Source organism: Labeo rohita, chromosome 20 (genome assembly GCF_022985175.1).
Source record: "Labeo rohita strain BAU-BD-2019 chromosome 20, IGBB_LRoh.1.0, whole genome shotgun sequence".
Classification (NCBI taxonomy): domain Eukaryota; kingdom Metazoa; phylum Chordata; class Actinopteri; order Cypriniformes; family Cyprinidae; genus Labeo; species Labeo rohita.
In genome coordinates, this window is record NC_066888.1 from 13,979,573 (window position 1) to 14,004,171 (window position 24,599).

Below are 24,599 nucleotides of genomic sequence, written 5' to 3' on the forward strand. Positions count from 1 at the left end.
AAATTGATGTGGGGAAAAAAGTAAAGCAGTTTAACATAAGGCTGCAACATAAAACATGAAAAAAAAAATGGAGTATGAATATTTTTTCAAGACACTTGTTTACTTAAATATGTAAATATAGTGTATATAACATCAGTTCTCTTTATCGCTGTCTTTTTTTGTTTTGTTTTGTTTTTTTTTAAGCAGTCTCAGAGGTCGTCTCACACGTTGCAGTCTCCTCAGGGAGCACTGCCTGCATCTTTGTATAATACCATGATGATCTCTCAGCCGACGCAGGCCAACGTTGTGCAGATCGCCACAAGCCTGGCCCAGAACAGCAGCCCCAGCGGAGCCGCGGTTGCCACCTTCTCGCAAGACCGGCAGATACGGTACATGTAGCACCGTTACAGACACACTGAGACTTTGAAACAAAGTGCATATACACAATTAAATAATCTAAAAGGAATCGTTAAAATGTCCTTTTTGTATTTATAGCTCATATAGCTATGGAAACCTATTGGTTATTTATGGATGAGCAATAGAATATAATATAACATAATAACGAGTTATTCTGCCTCCCACAGGTTCCCTGCTGCCCCGCAGCTCCTCACTAAGCTAGTTACCGGTCCAATGGCGTGTGGTGCAGTTATGGTGCCCACCACCATGTTCATGGGGCAGGTGGTGACTGCGTTTGCCCCGCAGCAGGGCCAGGCTCAAACAATCAGCATCACCCAGCAGCCGTCTGCACAGACGCAGGAGCAGCAGGTTCAGACGCAGTCACAGACATCTGCAGGAACAGCCCAACAACAAGGACAGGCCCAAGCTCAGCTTGCCCAGCAGCAAACGCAATTCCTACAGGTACCACACAACGGCCTGGGACCTTTTAGTTGGCCGAACACTATATCCCTACGATGTATAATAACATTTCATGTTTCCTCCTGCAGGCCCCTCGGCTTTTACATGGCAACCAATCTGCCCAGCTGATCCTTCAGGCGGCGTTTCCCCTGCAGCAGCAAGGCACATTTGCAGCCGCAACGCAACAACAGCAGCAACTGCAACAGCAGCAGCAGCAACTGCAACAGCAGCATCAACAGCAACAACAGCAGCTGCAGCAGCAACATCAACATCAACAACAGCAGCTGCAGCAGCAGCAACAGCAGCAACAGCAACAACTGGCAGCTCATCGCTCAGACAGCATGACGGATCGGTCCAACGCGCCACCTCAGTAGCTGACCGCACGTCAGGGACACAACCCAACCTGAGCAGTCCTGCAGGCTGATGGGCTTCTGAGGGGGATGTTTGAAGCTACAAAAAAATAGCAGTATTTGTACTGTACCCTCTCAGATACCCTTCCGCTGCTTCTAGGTGAAGGGCCAGACCTAAACGGGTGTCGTTTTTTCACCCCGTGCCCTATAGGTAGTTGAACGACGGCTGCTTGCACTGAATTCTGGGAGAGGTCCGACCACAAACGCCGGAAGAGGAAGCAGCTGCGTCTGCGTCTCCCCCACGATAACCGCATCCCCTTCGTCTCGTATACCCAGTGTGTGCCGTCGTCCCTCTTTCACAGATTTAATTTATGCAGAACGAGCCGCGGCGAAGGCTTCAAGACTCGAAGAAGTCCCGCAGGACAAACGGCGCCTCTTTCTCTTTCTCTTGGCCTCTCTTTCTCTTCCTCCTCATTTTACTTGTCGCAAGTAATTATGGGTCAGAAAATATTTTTAAGAATGTCACGTGGATTCAACTTTTATTGTACAGTTCACCTGTAAAATAATGTGTAAATATATGGACAAAAGGAAAGAGAAACTAATATTTTATATGATGCATGAGACGAAAAGCGTAGTCTGTTATTTGTAGCTTTGAATATACTTTTTTTCTAATATTCAGAGGAAAAAAGCAAAACTTAATACACATAATGGCTGATCTCTTCACAGACTTCCTTTTTCCAGTGGGATGGGGGTGAGTGTGTGTATGTGCTTGCGCACATGTGTTCGTATGTATGTGTGTCTGCCAAGCAGGCAATGCTGGATCCACAGATGTGTCACAGTTTGCTTTAAAACCACCTTCGTGTTTTAGTAAAACTGTTAAAGCAACAGGCAATCTTTAGATGTTTGTGCATCGTCTTATACACCTTAGTAATTGCAAAATAGAGATATTTCAGAGAGATGTTTAACATTTGTAAATAGTTTAAAGAGAAGGCTTCAGATTTAGTATATCATGCGGTTAGGCAAAAAAAAAAAAAGTAGAAATGGTGCTTCGACTGTTTTGCGCAGAAACGGTAGTACTGATAGTTACGCGCTCTGCTAAACTGGAACTGATGCTTAAAAACAGCAGGGTTATGATGAGGAAAAATATAATCGCATAGTGTGTTTGATCCTAAACGATACAGGTAAAATAGCTTAAGGCTAAGCCATAGCTTCTTCTAGTTTTACAATGGTTTACATGGTTGTTTACACTGTTATACAGTGTTTTAAGATATGATTCGCTAAATAGGTTTGAATAACCAGAAATATAATTTTACACAACTAAACCTCTTTATCATCTAGAGATAGTCAATTATCACATATTTGCACAGCTTTAATGCAGGATTACTTCCACTTGCCTTTCTCGGGTCTACTTCGTTGACAAACGATGACATTTCAGTGACTTTGCAACCTTCTTCTACTCAACTCTGGAAAAGCGGGAATGTATTGGTTCACTAGTACCTCTGTAACGCTGACATAGTCACTAGCAACTTCTAGCTCTTCGCCCAAAGCACAGAAACAAACTTAATTTTGACAATCTGATTCTGCTTTTTGGCCCCTGTTGTATTAATTTAAAATATGCCAGATTGTAGTTGATTTAATGTGATATTTAACCTGTTTAACTGTGTCTACAGGATCTTGGGATTCATAATTATGCTTGACAAGACACAGTCATTGCTAGAATTAAAGGTTCCCCAAAGTTGCTCAATATAGACGATGTTAGTAGTTAGCCATCTTGAATGTTCAAAAGTAATCCGCTTGTTAAGTGTTTCCGGGTCTAAGCCTCTACTCGTTTTACTTGAGAATACTATGTCAACAGCTTTTTTTTCCAAGCACTGTGTGTTCATGTTAAACATTTAAAAACCCTATGGTGTACACTGTCCACCCTTTTCTTTAACGCGGAAGTAAGCCTATGGGTGAGACTTCCACTAGAGGGAAATAAAGAGAAAAACAACAATGTGCAGTTAACAGTAAAACTGTTTGCACTACAAACCAGTGTGTTCATAATTAAGATAATACATTAAACATAATATGGTAACACACCAATTTGCAATATCAAGCAGCATAGCGAGCTGTTTTGTACAGGTAAAAATAGCTTGACGTGGATGAGACCTGAAGCCACACCCATGAAATTTACAAATGGCCACGCCCACTTGTACAGGAGGAAAAAGGTGGATAGTCTCCGTGCTGAGACAACTATTTTAACGATTGATAAAAGATGAATCATTGTCTGTCCACCTGGGATTTCGGTATGGCGATAAAAATTAGGATTATAATTTTTTATAAGTATTATATCACATTATGAATGAATTAGCACTGCTTGTTGCTTTCTTGTGGCATCTGATAGAGCGTTTGGACCCGGAAGTGGTGACGTGTGACGTCAGACTTAACAAGCGGATAATTGTTTTCCTGTAGTCAAATGGATTTGCAGTTTAATTTTTGTTGTACATAACTAACAGGGCTTGACATTAACACCTGCCAAATTTGGGTCGATTTCAGTAGTGGCCTGTAACACAAGGTGCGTTTCCATTACAGATTTGCTCAAAACTTTTGCGCTGTTTTATAAATGTCGATAAAAAAACTTTTGCAAAATGTTATGCGACTAAAACGTAATTTTTTTTTTTTTTTTTCTTCTCACGATAAGTCGTGGCGATGGATGTTGGTAGGTTTACATATTTCGCAGCCACCACACTTGCCATTAATTTTAATCATAGGAGATGTAGGCATCTATTTTTACAGAAACAGTGTGGAGAGCCGATTTTGGGATGTTTTGGAAACTGAAACGAAGCCGCGGTGTGGCTGGCACTGACTAGAGTGGCTGCGATGAGCACTGCAAACTTGTGCATTGTAAATAAATGATAAAATAAATCCAAGCTTTAATGGCGGTTATTCAAGCATTGTGTAGGTGCACATATGAGGTGTTTTTTATATTAAAGAATGATCATGTGACTTTTATGTACACAAGATGACCTGTAAATGCGAAAAAGCTGTTTCCATTGCAGTTTTTTTTCGAATTGCGTGAAAAACCACCTCATGTGAGCATAAAAACTGTGCAAAATTGACGCGTTGTACGCCATTGGGCGTATTTTCGACTCTTCCACTAGCCACTTTGTCGGGTTGAAATTTCAGGATTTCTGCAGGTCCTTAAAGGTGCAGTGTGTAATATTTAGGAGAATTTATTGGCAGAAATGCAATATAACATACAAAACTATGTTTTCAGAGGTGTGTAAAGACCTTACATAATAAGCCGTTATGATTTTATAACCTTAGAACGAGCAATTTATATCTACATACACCGCGGGTCCCCTTACATGGAAGTCGCCATTTAGTGCCGCCATGTTTCTATAGTAGCCCTAAATGGACAAACTTCTACAGAGCGCGTTTCGTCAGTACGTTGTTCTACTTCTTCGTTGGTGTTTTAAGAGGCCGCTCATGTCGTCACCACGTTGAAATGTTGACACGATGTTGAGCCGGCATCGTGATCCCATCGCACCCCCTCCTCCCTTTCCCCTCCCGCAAGCCACCGCATCCCAATGCCGTGTTCAGAAAGAAAGTTGTGTTTTAAAGGCAATAAACATTAGATGGAAAAATATATATATTTAATTACTTTCTCTCACAGTTATATCGTTAAGTAATTATACTGTATATAAATTGCGGGCATCAGGGGGCCGCTAGTAATGTGCATGGCATTGGAACTGATTTCGTATGCACGATCGCATTTCACTTTCACTTTCATGATGTTTCACTGTAGACTTCGTCCGATGCCAATTTGGTAGATATCGCCCAAACCTACTAACTGTCATACAAAAAATCTAACTAAAGTCAGCGAATAAACCTGAGACAATGATAAATGAGTAACATTCATATTCGCAATAACATATTGGTTTACTGAATAATTAAGTAAATATAATTCTTTGACTTACCTTTGTACAGAAACCTCATCGCTTGATTGGCTACTGTCAGGTGTAACAGACGACATCATTTTTGTCCTGTGTCAGCTTCCATAGCTTCTGTATGCTTTTCGAAAGGGCGGGGTGAGCGGGGGACTTAGCCGTTGGTTGAAATTCGAATCCTCTCCGCTAGATGCCGTAAAAATTACACACTGCACCTTTACGTAAATTTAGTTGTGTGAAATCTTACATGCCTTAAATGGTACAAAGATCTTAAATTTGGGGTCGATGTAGCTTAATATGAAGATTAAACTTCAAAAGCCTATGATTTCATTAAATATGAGCTGCACGTTTCAAAGTCAAATATTCGGTGCGGGGTTTTTTTAATATATAAACGTATCTCTGAAGGGAACTACTGTCTTTGGAAAAGTTTCGATGCCATTTTCATTGATAAATTAGCATTTGTGAATGCAGCGCTGTTTTGTGTTTTATAGCAGCCGCTATATTTCTTTCGTTCCAAAAGCGCCACCTACTGGCAGAGAACGGATGTGCATTTTCAATAAGCCTGTGCTGATTCATTTAGAACAATGCAAAAATCGACCCATATTCAAAAACCCAATATGCCTTTGAAAAAATCTAACCTATTAAGATAGTAAGAAATGTATTTTTTTAAATGAAATAATTTTTGTCTAAAATTAATGCAACTTTATTCATATAAAACGTAATTTCCAGTGAAATAGGCACAGTGGCTGGTGAGCAAAAAAAGTTAATGTCAAGCCCTGGTAACTAATCTAAATAAAAATACATACATATACAAATCAGGAAAACAGATAAATTAACATTTTTATCCTTATGAAGAAACCTTAAACACTATTTTTTGTTATAAAAGCTGAGAGTCACTTTTATCAACAAGTAGCACTTATTGGCCTTGTGAGACAAGACCATGTTATTGTTTTAATTATTATTCTAATCGTTAGAAGTTAGTGCACTAATGAGCAATATTGCCTCTTCAGGTTAATACAAGTAGACAGCTGTAGTTCATTCCAATATTTTCAATATCAAACCTCAATATATTTGAAAGTGCCAGTTTGAATGTTCGGTTTGTGTGGGATGTTAAAGCCAACCACCCAGAGTGCTGGTCCAATCACAGTTCATATTGCAGTATCCACACAATAGCAGAATATCTCAAGTGATCTATAATAATGCAGTATGTAATCAAACTCATCCTATTGTTCTTCTACCCTTCGAGTCGTATATGACAGTCATTAATGTGTTAGTTTCTGTGGTCGTGTAGAAGCGACGGATGGCTGTACATTTGAGTACCACAGAATTTTATGTCGGCATGGCTGGAATGAGCAAGGCGAGATTATTGATTGAATGTAAACTGTCACTTAGCTTTATAGTAACATTTAAAGAATATTTTAAAGAGGAATATATTGAAAAATTAGATGTTCTTATTTTTCTACAGCAAGGTCAGAACAGAATTTATGCAGATTATAGCTGATGTATAAAACAACTGTTATACACCTTTTGCTAGGAAAGGGAACAGAAAATCAAGCTTACTCCATATTGTAACCTCAAATGAAGGGTTTAAACAAACTGTGACACTCTGCAGGACCAGTTGAACTTTCTCCCCACAATGCAGTTGGATTCAGGAAGTGTTTTTTGCCCTAGTAAGAGAGGTCATTGATGTTTGCTACAGACTCCTGCTTATGTTTTGGGGTACTTGAAGGTAATACTTTTTTTTTTTTTTTTTTTTTAAACAGTAAAGAAGTCTTGCTTAAAGGGGTCGAAAATGACCTGATGCGCAGTGCATCCTCTCGCACCGGCATCAGATGTCAGTTATTGACGCATGATGATGTTTTAAAGTACAAGGGGTTGTTTTTCTGTTTTCTGCACTGATTTGTGTTGTGTCAGCCCTAAGGTAACAGAAATACTACAGCTTCCTCAGGTTGGTTCAGAATAATAATAATAAACCCACATCAATCTTGCCCCTCGTTTCTCTTCCTCACTTGATCTTGTGATAGTGACCTCTTCAATAACACATTCTTCTGCATTTACACAGGACGATACGAAATTGTTGCCCTCTATGTACCTCTGAATTGTCTGTGGTGCTCAATGCAACTCCATGTCAGCTGGCGTTTAGTAATTAACCCAAAGAGCTGTGAGGAACGATGGGAGAAATCCTGATGAATTTATTTTTGACATATTAAAAGCGCCCAATGGAAAAGGAGGTGGTGAACCATGTTAAATGTTCTGTAGTTCTGATGTACGCACTAGAAGTTCTGAATGTCTATCAGTGTTCTCTTGCTATCATTTAATCTTTGTATGTGTGACGTTCTTTGCAGAGCACTTGTGTTTGGCTCATGAAATTTATCTGGTCAGTACACATAAAAAAAATAGCTAATTATTTAATTAAATATACCTATAAATAGGTTTAAACTTTCAACATTTGTTAGGTTTCATCAAATTTTATGCTCCATCAGAGGCTAGCAGAGCTTGGCTCTGTTTTCCTAAAGTCAATTAAAAAAAATATATATATATATATATATATATCAGAAAACGGTGTGCTGTATTGGGTTCATTTTGTGAGCCAGGCCATTCTTACATTTAACAAAGAAATAATGGAACCTTTTTAAACAAACAGTGCCGTTTACTCCCCTTATTCAATTTTGAAAATAAAATTATTTAAAAATATATATACATACATTGTATTGCCTGTTTTTATTTCTGTGTTTCTCGGTGGGATTGTTTTCCTAAAAGTAAGTTTTATAAATTAGATTTGTGCTTTTGTAGAAGGGATTTTTCCAGTGAGTCAACCGATTCATTCAACCGATTCGTTCAAGTAAAGATTCATTCAGGCATAACGATGCCAGTGTTTGTTGCTAGTAGGCGATAACCAAATCTGAACTTTTCCTCGTTTGGAGCTTTGGAAAACAGACAAACTACCATCCTGTCAAAAATGTAAGTTATTCTATATTGACTTCTTGTTTATTGAACTGTTGTATAAAAGCAACATCACACCCATAATTCAGAGATTGGTCACTGTATTTGCCTCAGTTTAAGCAGAATGGGAATCAGTCACTACTAGTTAGTTACAACATAAAGTAAACATGAATATCAGAATTGAATATCTCATGTATCGATCAACCAGTTTCGAAAATTGTCAAGAAAACAGCTTGTAAATAGTCATAACAGTCGTAGCATAACATTTACCTCAGAAACGTCAACAATGTAACTTTGCTAATATTGTTTTATTATTTTCATAAATCAGTCAGTTAACTCCCACAGACCTTTTTTATATTCATGCTATATAACACAACATTTTAATCTTGTAATGTTGACTTTATTCTAAAAATATTATGGCACTAAAACACTGCCTTATTGACTGTTACTAGGCCTACTTAATGCAAACACGTTTGGCACAGCGGCCCAATGTAAAAAAAAAAAAAAAAAAAAAAAAAAAAAAAAAGAAAAATACTCACATTTTAGTTGTAATTAATTTAACTTAATTCTCCGGGCCTTTCTTTCGGTAAATTCATCCACAATGTCCTCTGTGTTTAAATTAAGGCTTTGTGTTTTCTCAGTGGAAAGAATGGCTACTTTGGATGTCATGTAACACAGTTGATATAGACTACAGGTTTTTTACTACACACACACACACACACACACACACACACACACACACACACACACACATATATATATATATATATATATATATATATATTTTCTAAATCATATTTAGATAATAAATACAGAAATTGTTTATTTTATTCTTTGTTTAGATCATAATTTTAAACATTGTATATTTAACAGAAAGTTTGAAGAATAAAGCGTAGAAGAATTAAAACAGCTTGCAAATTGCATTCTGAAAGTAACAAACGTGGTAAACGATGTGGTAAAATGTTTATTGTAAAACAAACAATCAAACAAAAAAGATTAACTTGACTCAAAAAATTGTAATTTATTACTTTAAATACAAATAAACTTCTGAGAACCCACCACATTCTCCCGCCTTCCGAGGCGACTTAATATGACGTCATAAAGGTCTCGAAAGAAGCGTTCTAAATGACTCTTGGTAAAGTCGAGGTTCAGCGGATGATCGCCTGTTCTCCTCGCGGAATTACTGATACGTTTCTCTGTAGTAACTCCGTGATACTTTGCCTGCTGACCACCGGCACTAGTGGTTTGCACACAGCTTCACGTGAAAAACGTTAAGTAGGTATAGTTGCCCCCCCTGCCGGGCTGTGGTGCGGTGTAGGTGTGCAGGGGGGGCCGGGTAGAGTCGTAAATGACCGGTGTGGTGTAGTGCGTTGTGTGTGGTGGGGGGTGTGACACACGGTGATTGACAACTGGAGGGCGAGGTGGTTATTCTCTCTAATCAAATGAGCTTTAATGGTTTATAGCAACCCCACCCGACCCCGCCCTTCATTAGTAATGGTTGTTAATCACTGTTAACACCTGCTATAAACCATATTTATGAGTAGATAGAAAACAAATACATATTAAAAGTAATGAGGAAAATAAATGACCAACAAGTTAAAATACAATAAATGTTATTCAGTGAAATGCAATAAACTCAGAGCTGAAACTGAATGTTTCTTGTGTTGTTGTCTTGATTGAAACACTTCAAACTCACGATTCAAATCCAGATGTGATTCAGCATCCAAAGACTTCAGTGCATGTTTACATGAACTTGACAATATATATGTATATATACAGGGTGGGCCATTTATATGGATACACCTTAATAAAATGGGAATGGTTGGTGATATTAACGTCCTGTTTGTGGCACATTAGTATATGTGAGGGGGCAAACTTTTCAAGATGGGTGGTGACCATGGTGGCCATTTTGAAGTCGGCCATCTTGGATCCAACTTTTGTTTTTTCAATAGGAAGAGGGTCATGTGACACATCAAACTTATTGGGAATTTCACAAGAAAAACAATGGTGTCCTTCAGATGACCCCAAAGATAAAAGTCTAAAGGGGTCAGATCGGGAGACCTTGGGGGCCATTGATGATGTGATGTGTGTTTCCCTCTTTATGCACTGAAGCTGGCACGTTCCCTGAGTTTTTCCAGCAAGATGGTGCACCACCACATTATGGGTGTCAGGTCCGAGCATTCCTAGATGAACAGTTTCCTGAAAAGTGGATTGGTCGTCGTGGGCCAGTTGAATGGCCCCCAAGGTCTCCCGATCTGACCCCCTTAGACTTTTATCTTTGGGGTCATCTGAAGGCAATTGTCTATGGTGTGAAGATACGAGATGTGCAGCACCTGAAACTACGGATACTGGAAGCCTGTGCTGGCATTTCTCCTGCGGTGTTGCTATCAGTGTGTGAAGAGTGGGAGAAGAGGGTTGCATTGACAATCCAACACAATGGGCAGCACATTGAACACATTTTATAAGTGGTCAGAAACTTGTAAATAACTCATGAAAGAATAAAGTTACGTTAAAACCAAGCACACCGTTGTTTTTCTTGTGAAATTCCCAATAAGTTTGATGTGTCACATGACCCTCTTCCTATTGAAAAAACAAAAGTTGGATCCAAGATGGCCGACTTCAAAATGGCCACCATGGTCACCACCCATCTTGAAAAGTTTGCCCCCTCACATATACTAATGTGCCACAAACAGGACGTTAATATCACCAACCATTCCCATTTTATTAAGGTGTATCCATATAAATGGCCCACCCTGTATTTACATTCACATTTACATATCTGATGAACGTGACAATATAGAGGGTTTTCACGTGTCACCATGTGTCATCAGTCGGCCATATTGGCGGCACTGAACCAAACGAAACTCGCATATTTTGCGGATTATTGCTGCTGAAAATGGTCAATTATTGTCATGTTTTGGGCTTTAATAATCGGTAGGACCAAGAAAAATATTTGGAGAACTATAGACTGCCAAAAGTTATAACAAATCAAGGGGAAGAGCGCAAAAAACTACTTGAGGAACAAAAGGCATTTGTGGTTGGCCAAACCGAACCACAATTTCCAGCGCAGGAATCTTGACAACATTCATGTTTGTTCTGATCATTTCTGGTCAGGTAGGTGAAATATTAGGCTAATATCTTAATTAACACTGCTCGTACATATATTTACGTGGTTTGGACAGCATAAATTAGCAGAACAACAGTACACCATGGAATCCATGTTGTTGTTTACATCCGGGTAACTGACCAAACCGTGACGTAAATGCAGACCCTTTATAGTAGACAGAATACAAAAATACATAAATCTTTCACATACTGGACCGCTGGGGACTGTAGGGCAGTGATAGGCTTTTTCAATGATATATACAACCAGAATTTTTTCTTAAGAAGTCTTGTTTCCATTTTAAATAATCTGGCCACTACCAGCAATGTTGGGGAAAGTTACTTTTAAAAATAATGCATTACAATATAGTGTTACTCCATAGCATTACACCTAATTACTTTTTACAGAAACTAATGCATAATTCATTACATTACTTTTGCGTTACTTTTTGTAACCGGAGCTCGACTTGCTTATTTGTTTTTAATAACAAAAGCCCAAAAGTTATACTTGTAAAGGCCCTTTTACGCCAAAAAAATGAAATTAAAAAGCCTCTGCATCTCATTCCCGATTTCTCTCAACGCAAGGACAGGAGACGTGTCAGCAAATAAAAGGGGGAAACAAAGTAGCGTTACTTATTTTAAAAGTAACTCCGATATTTTCTTGTAAATTCAAAAGTTATGAGTTACTTTACTAGTTACTTGAAAAAAGTAATTGTTTTTATAACTTGCGTTTTACATTAACCCTGAAAAAATTATCTTGAGACCAGTTGGTTAAAAATAATTTGATAAAAATGGCTCAAAAAAGGTTAAGTTAGCTCTGAGGAAAGCTGAAGGTCATATGTTTGCAGATGGCAGTTGGTTTGAACTTTCTAAGTTGGTTGGCATCTTTAAAAAATAATGCGCTTCATAACATTGTAGTTATTACATCAGCTCCTTGATTTAATATCATTTCCACATTGTGAAAAAATAACCACATTTGACAGACTGAGACTGACCTTTTTATTCAATATTTACAGGAATAACATTTTTGCAGTTCTTCTATCATAATTCAATCATCACACTCTCCAAAGTTAACCCGTCAAATATTGACAAAGTCACCCTGAAAAAGTTACAAAAAAACAAAACCAAAAAAAACAACCAAATCTCTTTCCCAATGGAAAAAAACTAATTGAACCATGACAAGTATCAATATCTGTGCTCCATAGTAGAATAAATAAAAAACATTCGGAAGAAAAGGGCAGACTTAAGAAATGATACTATTCCTTCACAAGTAGACATCAAATGTATGCCGTGTGCTTCTTTCAACAGAGTCTGTGAAAGCATGACTGTCCTTAACACTTTATGACCAATGACGCAGAACCATTGCATTTATTAGTGCACAATGATAACCAATAAATACCGTGACTGGGGTTAAAGGCCACATGTGATGTAGTAATCCAATCTGACATCATTTCATACTACATTTCAAGCCTTTGGTAATATGGTAAAAATTAAGGACAATCCATCTACAGGCAGTTTAGACACCAGGCAGTTCCTATAGCATAATTCAGCATTCAATTCAGTTACTGAAGAGGGAATTGTGACTGTTATATAGCTGAGGCTCTTACCCACTAAATACTCCTGAGACGTGAGTAGATTTACCATTGTGCAGTGGGTAGATGGTCACAGGGACAGTGCTTGATCTGGTTTTAGTTTTAGAGCTGTCGTAGTCAAGTAAGCTTGAACTTGAATAAAGCAGACTGAAGCCAGGCCAGTATTTCTCCATAGCACACTGCCCAAATAGGGCTAAAACAGTATAGAAACAATATTCATGATTTGTAATTTAAAATGGTACTATGTGCCAGGACAAACATCTGGCAGGTTCAAGTAAACTGTTAGACGGCATACAGGAGAAATATAATGATCACCTAAAAACAGAACAGTGTGATTCAAAAGTAAAGAAAGAGAAAAACAAGGAAGGATTAAGCAGACAAACTGAAATGCTCATTAAGACATGAGCAGTAAATTGTTTTTCATTCACTCATTCAGTCATACTTTACTCACACAAAAAAAAAGATTCACTCAAACATATAAACAAGCCATCTGCAGTCTTTGCGGAGTCTCTCTCTGTTCCACTTGCTCTGGGTTGTGTATATACAAAATGAAACTAAGAGTCAGTTCTTCCATCAGAATCCAGAATCGGGCTTGATAAACAGAGCGGAGAACGCAAAGGCGAGGAAAACGATTCCACCGATGATTGTAACTGTAGAGATAACAACAGGAAATATCATCAAATGAATCAGGATATAGGTCAGTGCTTATGCAAACCGACAGAACATGATACACTGTACTAAATGACTCAGTCGCACCGGTTCTGACGGAGATCTTCTGAGCCACCATCCTTCCACCGATAACAGCCAGGCCTGTGCACAGACAGTGTCCCAATGTTCCTCCAACTGCTACTCCAAATGGATCCTGCAGCAAAAAAACATCCAGTTATTCAGTTAACAATACTAAAGTCATTTGCTAGCTGCTAATAATCAGCAATATGAAGTGCTGAAAAAAAAAAAAATCTAATATTTTAAAATATTTCAAAATATTTATATATATTTATATATATATATATATATATATATATATATATATATATATAAAGAGAGAGAGAGAGAGAGAGATGGGCATTAAGAACACTCAAAACAAATAAGTGTAAAATTATTTAAAAAATTTATTATAAATAAAAATAGACCTCAAATAATGCAAAATACACTTTAATGGATTTCTGAATATTTAAAATGGTAAAAAGTGGAAAAGTATTTTTAGTAAAAAATTTATTAATGTCTAAACTGATTAATTTATTAATTATAATCAATTAAAAATTAAAATATCATCCAGGTTTGCAACTTATTAAAAAATGGAAAATACAGTTTTCCTGGGCATTTTTTAGGGTATATTTTTAAAAGTGGTAAAATGTGACTATTTTCATAGAACATTTATATAAAATCATAAATAAAAATTGATCCCATCCATTTTTTAAAATGCAAAACAGTTTCTTGGGCCTTAAGAATATTTAAAATGGTAAAAGATGATTATTTAAAAAAATGTATTTAAAATTATAAATAAAAATGTATCCCATCCAATTAAAAAAAAAAAAAAAAAAAAAAAACAATTTTATGGGCCTTTTAAATATTTAAAATGCTAAAATGTAACTATTCTAGAAGAAAACTTATTTAAAATTAATTCTACATAAAAACCTGATCTCATCCATTTTTTAAAATGCAAAACAGTTTCTTGGGCCTTAAGAATATTCAAAATTGGTAAAAGGTGATTATTTTAATAGAAAATGTATTTAAAATGAATTCTAAATAAAAACTGATCGCATCTATTTTTTTTATACAAAACAATTTTATGGATCTTTGGAATACTTAAAATGGTAAAATGTGACTATTTTCATAGAACATTTATATAAAATCATAAATAAAAATTGATCCCATCCATTTTTTTAATGCAAAACACAATTTTGTACTTTTAAATACTTAAAATGGTAAAATGTGACTATTTTAGTAGAAAACATTTTAAATTAATTCTAAATAAAAAACTGATCTCATCCATCTTTTTTTTTTTTTAAAAAAAAAAGCAAAACATTTTAAGAATTAACTGCCTTTATTTTAAGATTAACTGCCGTTACCTGAAAATTGAGTGTTTATTGTTGCCCTTTTGCATTATTGATGTACTATTTCCTATTTAATACTGTACAGCCGCTTTGTCACAATTCTGTATTGTTAAAGGCGGTATATAAATAAAGGTTTAAAAAAAAAAAAAAAAAAAAAAAAAAATTATTAAGAGAACGCACCTCTCTTGCAGCCAGCACAATAGTAGCAAGCTGAGAGCGGTCGCCCCACTCTGCGAGGAAGGTGAGGGTGAGTGCCTGAATGAATATAGGTGAGATCACACTGTGCCACTTCCTCTGAGGTAACATGGTTGCTGCCGTCCCCGCTTCCACGTCAGGTGCGCCGTTAGCTAGCTTATAGCGCTGAAGCTGCGGGAGGAGAGGGAATCAGCCAATCAGAGGTCAAATAAGATGCTTCAATTATGCATAGGGTTTCACTTAGTCACACCTGTGAACAAACACACTTAAGTTACAAAGCCTTTACCTCTTCATCCTTCTTCTTTATCTCAGCCTGGACCTCCTCCAGCTCCTCTTGCCCTTCATCAGGACTCATCCTCAGTCCCTCTCTCAGCATCCTCACACCAAATATGGCAAACAGTGCTGTTGATATGTAGTAGGTGTAGATCCGTGGGATAATGGTGGTGGCATAACCAAACAGGACTAATGAGAAGACAGAGAGAAAAATAGGTCATTAATGCATTCAGGGGATTTTATAAATAACACATGCTAGATAAACACTCTGTTAATGCATTAGATTTTAAGTATGCAGAAAGGACAAACTCAGTGCTGCTAAAATATAACCCTAATAATTATATAAGACAGTGGTAAAGAGACAAAAAGGCCTGTCACTATAAGTCTTCTAGACCAGTACAGCATGGCCACACAGACATTGTTTTAGACTAATGCAAATTTACTATACAATTTGCATTATAAATTACATCCTGTAAACATCTCACAACACTTTCATAGACACTGTGTGTATTTCTAAGATAGATATGAAAGACAAGAATAGGATAACATTTGAAAACCCCTCAAAGGCACATAAGATCAAATCAAATTTAGGACATGTATAAATTGGAAAACGACAGTAATGACAATTTTTAGCCTTGAACATTAAAATTAAACAACTGATTGCAAATTAACAAATTAAGCTTTCATTCAGTAGGATCTAACTAGTTTGTTTTTTAGGCCAAATGGTGTTTTGTAATTACTGATAAATCCAAAATATTATGTTAAATTTATTATATTATTGTACAGTTTTAATGGTTAAATTATTCATTATAATTTTATATTTTAATTGAGGTCAAGTCCACATCCAGGATAAAAACTGATAATATACTCAACCCCCATGTCATCCAAGATGTTCATGTCTTTCTTTCTACAGTAGAAAAGAAATTAAGATTTTTGATTAAAACATTCCAGGATTTTACTCCATATAGTGGACTTAAATGGGTGTAAACGGGTTGAAGGTCCAAACTGCAAATTCAGAGCAATAAAGATTCAGAAGAATAAGGGCCTTATTTAGCAAAACCATCTGTCAAAAAAATGAATATTTATATAGTTTTTAACCACAAATGCTGGTCTTGCAGTAGCTTTGCGATGTGCATCCACGACTTAATACATCACGTAATCACGTTGAAAAAGGTCAAGTGTGGTTAGTTCTTCGTCTGTGTACTTTGGTTTAAAAAGGTAGGGTAGGAAGAAAAACTTCATCACATTTTCTCCTCCAACTTCAAAATAATCCGAAATCATTGTTTGACTGTCTTTACACACTGACTTTGTAAACACTCTGTCAGTACTTCCACCTACATTACGCGTGCATGATCATGTAAAGCCCTTTGAAGCTGCACTGAAACTGCACTTTGGACCTTCAACACAGTGATTCCCACTGAACTCCACTATATGGAGAAAAATCCTGGAAGGTGAGGTGAAGCACATCAACCTCTGAACATGATTTAAAACGTAAAGGTGCTTTTAAACCACCTACCTGACAAACATGTCATGAGTCCCAAAGCCAACATGGCGCCTGCCAAAACAGTGAGGCGATTGTAGCGCATAGCCATGATGGCTGCGATGAAGAACGTCTTGTCTCCCAGTTCAGAGACAATGATGACTGAGAGGGCCGCCACAAAGGCATGAATAAAGCCCAGGTTTCCCTTAGTGGGTTCATCGACACTCACTACTACGCCAGGTGCGTGACCGGTGGCTGCCTTCTGCACCTGGACAGAAGTTATATCAATTAATAGTAACAATTGTACAATTTGGTACAAGCAACAAATTTATTCAAAATATGAAGAAATAGAAACATTTAGAGATAATTAGGAATTTAATATGTGACCCTGGACCACAAAACCAGTTAGAAGTAGCACTGGTATATTTGTAGCAAAAGCCAACAATACATTGTTTGGGTCAAAATGATTAATTTTCCTTTTATGCCAAAAAAAATATTAAGATACACAAGATAAAGACCATGAAGAGATTTTAAATTTCCTACTATAAACATATCAAAATCTAATTTTTGATTAGTAATATGCATTGCTAAGAACTTCATTTGGACAACTTTAAAGGTGATTTTCTCAATATTTCGATTTTTTTGTACCCTCAGATTCCAGATTTTCAAATAGTTGTCTCACAAACAAATACTGTCCTATCCTAACAAACCATACACCAATGGAAAGCTTATTTATTCAGCTTTCAAATAAATCTTATGTATAAATTTCAAAAATTTGATCCTTATGAGTGGACCCTTATGATATTTTTTATATATAAAGCAAGGATTAAAGTATCCTGAGATTTTGTACTGTAAGTAGTACTGCTTATTCGTCCAAACAGTTTGCCTTAAAAATTATATTGTAGACTTGGACATAGAAATGTAATGAATTGAACAAAGAATGTTATGAATGTCCAACTTTCTATCATTTTCTCAAATCCTTGAGGTAATTTTATAAATTTAGTCCACCATGTTAATTTTTCCAACTTTTGGAAAATTTTTATTTTATATATGTGAGCTGGCTTTATGGTACCGCTTTTATTTAGATTGGTTGTTTTCAAACTTTTTGACTCCAAGGCTCTTGCGATTATCCAGGACAACATTTGACGAACCTCCTAAAGTGATATTTACATTAAGTTACAATAAAATGAATAAGCTAAAAATATGATGTCAATTCAAATGTTTAATCAGTGAAACTGACAGTTATTATAATTAAATATAAATAACTCAAGAGATATTGGGGGGCCCCTTGGAAGTTTCCTGAGGCCCCAGTTGAGAACCACTGATTTGGACAATCAGCTTGGCATGTTAAAAGTTCACCCAAAAAAAAAAAAATTTTGTAATATTTTACACACCCTCATGTCATCCCAAACCTGTATGAGTTTCTTTCTTATGTTGAACATGAACAAAAAGCTATTTTGAAGAATGCTGGTAATCAAACAGATGCTGGTCCATAGTATTTCCTACTATGGAAGTCAGTGGGGACCAACAACTGTTTGGATCTTCAAAATCCTTCGAAATATCTTCTTTTGGTGTCAGCATAAGAAAGAAACTTATACAGGTTTGGAACAACATGAGGGTGAGTAAATGATGACAAAATTTTCATTTTTGGGTGAATTACTTCTTTAAAACGTAAAGAAGCACTCCACTTCAAGGACAACAATTTACAAATAATGTACTCACCCCCTTGTCACCCAAATGTGGTCGTAAATGATCCCAGCCGAGGAAGAAGGGTCTTATCTAGCGTAACGATCAGTTATTTTAATAAAAAATAATACAATTTATAAACTTTTTAATGTCAAACGCTCGTCTTGTCTTACTCTTCCTGGACTGTTTTTGTTTCTGTTCATGACAGTTAGGGTGTGTCAAAAAACTCCCATCTCATGTTCTCCCTCAACTTCAAAATCGTCCTATATCGCTGTTTTACTTTTGTTAAGGGTGTTTGATCTTCTTTGCATGTTCACTTTGCAAAGACTGTGTCAGTACTTCTGCAGCGATGTAGGATGATTTTGAAATGATTTTTGAAGTTGAGGGAGAAAATACGGTCTAACGGTCTAATGTCGAAAGTTTTTCGACATACCCTAACTGTCTTGAGCCACAATACACAGAGTTCAAAGACAGCAAGGCAAGATGAGCCTTTAGGAATAAAAAGTATTTTAAATTGTAGTTTTTAAATGTAAATAACCGATTGTTTCGCTAGATAAGATCCTTCTTCCTCGTCTGGGATCGTTTACAACCGCATTTGGGATCGTTTGAAGCCGCATTTAAACTGCACTTTGGAAGTTCAGAATCGTGGCACCATATCAGTCCATTATATGGAGAAAAATGCTTAAATGTTTTCCTCAAAAAACAATTTATTTACGACTGAAGAAAGAAAGACATGAACATCGTGGATGACAAGGGGGTGAGTAAATTATTTGTAAATTGTTGTCCTTGAAGTGGACTTCTCCTTTAAGAAAAGCAGCATCATAACTACAAAAACACTTTACTACAAATCAACAAACCTGATGGGGTTTTTTTTATATTTGATCTGCGCTCAAACCTTTACAGTCAAAGCTTAATTTCACTGCCAAAATGTGTCTTGACTGGTGCCACACTTCATGTTTGTGAGGAGTGGGCAAACTCCTAACATAGACATTACCAAAATATAAAAATGTAAATTATTCCGAAAATCTCCTGAATGATCCCTGCTTGTCAAAAATAAATTAATCTGTTTATTTCAGCCTGATAAGTAAATAAGTCTATTAGAGAGCGTGTAGTCAAACTAGTTTCCCTTGAATGCCACTAGTTTAACTAACCGGCTACTTCCTGCACAAATCCTCTTTGAACATTTATAGTTTTAATAAACATTCTTACATGTATGTTATCTAGCAAAGACGATAAACGCTTCATACGAACCTCCGCAGGCTGCTCTTCGTGAATGACTTTATTCTCTTCTTGAGTTGCTATAACTCCGCTTGAAAACAACACGACGTTCAGTAGAATAATGAAGCATATAGACCTGCCACCGGCATGCCGCTCGCCGGCCCGAAAAGGCATCTTAAGGGCTGGCTAATACGGCTTCTGCTGTGGTAATACTTTGCAAATCAAGCTAATAAAATGGCTAATTTATATACATTAACGTTACGGCGCTATGATCTGGCTAGCCCACCGTGGTCATTTTCGCTGAAAGACTGATACCAAGGCAAAGACAAAATTGTCGGTTGAAAACTAACCGCGATTGGCCAGTAGAGAGGTAAACGTGTACAGCAGAGACATACGTCAGTGAAACTGGGCTAGGCTATTGGTTGAAACGTTAGCGTCAATGACGTATGAGGAACACTTTCATGATAGGTAGAGTTACAACGCCAAAGGGAAGTGAGAGATTGGGATCTCGCTGTCTCAGTAACCACACTTATTTACAAATACGAGTTTGGCTTCTTACATTTTTACAATGTTATTATTAGCAGCCGAGCTGAAATAGTAATAGATATGGTTTGCTTCAATTGCAAATGGCATCTTGTTTACACGAAATTAAAATATTGATCGTCGTTATTCATATAGTTGGCTTACGTGTAAATAAAAGATAAAAGCTGTGTGAATTGTTTGAACAATGGTGGGTACATAAACACTTCTATACACTGTTTTGTAATACTGACCTTAAGATTTTTTAAACTAATTCGTAAAGTTTTAAAATCTTGTAGATGCCCATTGTATTCCATCATTATTTCCACTATTATATTGTTAACCTTTCTTTATTTGTATTTGCTTATGGTTTGTTCAAAATCCTAGTGCATATACAAGTGTAATTAAAGTAAAATAAACAAACATATAAAACTGTTATGAATTGATCAGTAGCCAGGAAACTTTAAAACTTAAAACTCTCCTTTTACAAGTTTAAATTCTAGATGCCGGGGAAGCTGCTTTCAGGTAGTTAACATGTGGTAAGCCACTTCCTTTTTAAGTCATTTGCTGACATCTCATAGTAACTAAGTCTATAAGCAAGCAGCTGCTGTCAGTCACCTTCTAAGGTCAATCCGTGTCAGGGCCACACTCCATTTAGGTCATGTTGTGTGTATTACCCTCCTTGTCCTTGCACATTAAACATGCATGATCAACATGTCAGTTGTCCCCATTTAAAAGGGAGACATTAAGATTGTCTGTTTTTGTTTAGTTAGTAGTTTATTAAATAGATACTTATTTCCATATAAAAGAGCCTTTTACATAAAAATCACAGGACAAATGGAATAAAAGCTTTGCGTTGACGTGGATAAGTCTCAAACTTGCTCTTGTAGTAATCATGACAGAGCTGTGCAGCCAGTGCCTGGTTACAGAGTACATACAGTACCACCAGCCACCAGGTTAGGGAACTGCAGCCACAACAAACACTCATGGCAACATAAATCAGGAGCTCAGCCAGGTAATGTGGACAAGAGACCAGCTCAAACCAGCCCCCATGTGGCATCTTGTGGGCCAGAGTCTCTACTTTACCTATATTGGATAAACAGAAAAAAGATTTAATATTTATAAAAAAATAAAAAGTTCTGTTTTATGCATTTATTTTATACGTTTTATGTTTTGTACATAATATTATTGCTTTATATTGTGCTATTTAAAGTTGCAGTTATAATATACAGTCATTTAAAATTACTTTTTTTATCCGTTTCTACTTAGAATTTAAAGTATCTTCCTACCTGAGCTGTCAGTTCTCATCTTGGCCAGCAGTGAGAGGGACCGGTTCTGGAGGAGTGATGCCCAGATGAAAAGAAGAGTCCCAATTACATGATGCCATGCGAGCTGATTAAAAAGAGGCAAAGACCCTGGCATTGCAGAGAGATACAAATACACAAATAGTTTAGAGAAAATGTTCAGAAACATTTCTGATGATAAATACTGAAATATTTTTGGTCAACATCAAGTGCATTTTAGTAAAAAAACAAAACAAAACAGTATGACAAAATGATAAAAGTAAGAAACTATACCAACCCGATTGTGGCAGAGAGGCATTTATACACAGGACAGTTAGTCCAAGTAGGACATAGTAACCCAAACCAAATGCATACTGGACAACATGGATAACACCATTAGAAAACACGCTGACAAACAGGCACTCCAATAGCCGTCTGAAGGAATGGACCCATAGTAGCACTTGTAAAAGCAGAATGGAGAGATGTAACTCTGAAAAGCACACATAATGAATCAAGTGAATATTCATTGGATGGTAAATGTTAAGTACACTGCAACAATTTAAAGTAGAAAAATATAAAAAAAATATATAGTAAAAAATTTATAGTATTTTTCTGTAGTAACATATAGGTTGCCATTGTTAAAATAACAATAATAATATATATTTCTTAATTTAATTAAATTTGAAGTACCGTTCCAAGCAGCTCTTGGTCTGCCAGTCAAACACCACAGCGCGTTAATTAGCCAATCAGGGAGAGGCTCGTTCATGACGACAGAACGTACGGAGAATAGTAAGAGCAGCCCATTCCACATGACAGACACCGCATAGAAATGATAGAAACACCTAAAGACAACAACAGACAAAATGTTTTCTGCATAGTCGCCTTGACATGCTCAGACAATGATATCTGGGGAATACACAGATTCACTTAAAGCTACATTTAATCGTGAATCACCTTTTTGATACGTCAAAAACGAGCTGCCAGCTTGGGCGCTTGACGTGTTCTTTAGTTTTTCCATATCGGATTAAATCCTGAAACACGTGCTCGAGGCTGTCAGGCAGTTGCAGTGAAAACTTATGGAGACAAAAGGCTATTATAAAACATAGCGCTAACAAAAACCATATTACATTAACTATTGCTATAAGGTCGAGCATCGCAGCAGCATCATAGTGTTGTACGCTCGTGTAAAGATACCGAAGGAAACAAATACTGGATATTTTAGGTTCCACTCATTCAGGGATTTGCTAATAAACACCACCTCTACATGGCCTACAGGTAATATGTGCTGAGATAAAACCCACAAAGAAGAAACATTTATGCTTGTCTCTATACAAAATTTCTTTAAAATGTACAGCTACATATATGTGAATATGGGTGTTTAATTAAAACGAACTTTTGTTGAATTTATTCTGTAGATCATAAAAACGTGGAGAAACAGCTATCATAACACCACTAGATAGCAAAAACATTACATGGTACCGGATGTTTCTAAACTATTTGTTTGTTAAAATATCTATTCAATCCTTCATTCTAGACATCTTTAAAATATAGTTTTAAAATCGCCATTTGCAGTTCTACCTATGAACACAAGGGGGCAGCAAGCAAAACATTTTCTCAGAAACTAATTGGTTCACTGGATTAAATGGTTTGATGATACTTTTCGTTGATTTATAAGAGTTTGTACATATCTGTAGAGGAGAGTGGGGTAAACAGTGCCACATTTTAGATAATTTGTTTTCTAGACAATGAGGTAAAAACTAATATTCTCACTAATATGTCAGGATGTGTACTATCAAATTAGAGGCAAATGTCTATTGCATAGTGCTTTAGAAATATGACATTAGTGGTCAAGTGACACAACTTGACTCCCATTATAGGACAAAATGCGACCTGTGGGTCAAAATAAAAGATATAAATAATGAAATAAACAACAGTAATTGTGTTTGTGATAAAAGCAACTTATTGTGGCCATTACTTGATTTGTAGAATCATTACTTGTGTGTGTGTGTGTGTGTGTGTACTTGTTTTTGCTACATTGTGGGAACCAAATGTCCCCACAAGGATAGTAAAACCTGAAATTTTTGACATGGTGGGGACCGGCCTGTGGTCCCTACAATGTTAAAAGAATGATTAAAAATAGTAAATGATGTTTATCTGAAAGTGTAACGATGCAAACATGTTTTCTGTAAGGGGTAAGTTTAGGGTTAGGGTTGGGTTAGGAGATAGACAATATCGTTTGGTCAGTATAAAAACTATAGAAGTCTATGGAAAGTCCCCACAATTCACAAAAACAAACGTGTGTGTGTGATTAGTGCAATTTATCATTCATACACTAAGGTTTTTTTTCTTTTACCCTTAATGGGGTTCTTTTAGTAGTAAAAACAATAACTTTTGATTATATGCTATTTCTTCCCTGCTGGTTTTAGCTGGTCATAGCTGGTCAGCAGCCTGGTCTTAAAGGGGTTTTGGCCATTTCCTTAGCTGGTCAGGCTGGGAGATGAGCTTGATCAACCTGCTAAAACCAGCTTTACCAGCCTAGCCAGACTGGGAGACCAGCTAAAACCAGCTACTTTCCAGCTTATACTAGATAAAACCAGCCAACCAGCATAGGCTGGTTTTAGCTGTTTTTTTTTTTTTATTCCAGCAGGGTTAAAAACAATATATTTGATAGCTGAAAAATTAATTTAAAGGGAACCCTGGGTAATCAGACTTGTATGACTTAATATAGCATAAATGGTGTCTCTAACTGAAATACGCAGAAGAAAACCCATGAAAGATTTACATTATTTAAAAAACTCACATTGTTTTATACTTTCGACTATGGGGTGCGCTATTATTTCGATGACATCAAATGGTTGTACTCATTGAGTTACTGGCACTAACTTGCAATTTTTACCCCAACACAACTCAGAAAAAGCAACTCAGAAAATAAAATATACAACGCCACTTTGTATGGCTTTTGGTAGTAAGTTTCAGTCAAAGGGAAACAAGAGAAGCGATGTATGTCTTTACTGTAAGGATGTAAACATGCCAATGCTTGTCATGATGCCGCAGCCATTGAAGGAGTTTCTCGGTACAGATTTCACTTGATATCCGCGTGCGTTTAGACTCCTTGTGGTTAAAAATCAACAGTACAGC

The 24,599-nt window shown here is 36.6% G+C and overlaps 3 protein-coding genes across 6 annotated transcripts in view; 1 reads left to right on the top strand and 2 right to left on the bottom strand.

Annotated features, from left to right (window-relative positions):
* The window catches only part of clocka (clock circadian regulator a), an 85,704-nt gene extending 80,371 nt beyond the window's left edge, over nt 1-5,333 (top strand). For 2 of the 4 annotated variants that reach the window (XM_051138981.1, XM_051138983.1), the window contains exons 22-24: nt 184-368; nt 564-837; nt 924-5,333. In XM_051138981.1, the coding sequence (XP_050994938.1) occupies nt 184-368; nt 564-837; nt 924-1,208 (744 nt within the window). In that variant the 3' untranslated portion in view covers nt 1,209-5,333. The remainder of the gene's footprint in view (nt 1-183; nt 369-563; nt 838-923) is intronic. The other 2 variants (XM_051138982.1, XM_051138985.1) reach the window with 1 other exon arrangement.
* Nucleotides 5,334-12,143: 6,810 nt separating this feature from the next.
* On the bottom strand, nt 12,144-19,980 carry tmem165 (transmembrane protein 165). Its single transcript, XM_051138989.1, has 6 exons — nt 19,693-19,980; nt 16,792-17,023; nt 15,289-15,464; nt 14,988-15,173; nt 13,507-13,612; nt 12,144-13,400 (listed from the first exon to the last, which is right to left on the bottom strand). Exons 1-6 carry the CDS (start codon nt 19,831-19,833, stop codon nt 13,324-13,326), a joined length of 918 nt encoding a protein of 305 aa, XP_050994946.1. The 5' UTR covers nt 19,834-19,980; the 3' UTR covers nt 12,144-13,323.
* On the bottom strand, nt 19,856-22,748 carry srd5a3 (steroid 5 alpha-reductase 3). Its single transcript, XM_051138988.1, has 5 exons — nt 22,416-22,748; nt 22,152-22,303; nt 21,760-21,951; nt 21,468-21,593; nt 19,856-21,264 (listed from the first exon to the last, which is right to left on the bottom strand). The coding sequence occupies exons 1-5, from the start codon at nt 22,613-22,615 to the stop codon at nt 21,005-21,007; spliced, it is 930 nt and encodes a 309-aa protein (XP_050994945.1). The 5' UTR covers nt 22,616-22,748; the 3' UTR covers nt 19,856-21,004.
* Between the last annotated feature and the right edge of the window lie 1,851 nt (nt 22,749-24,599).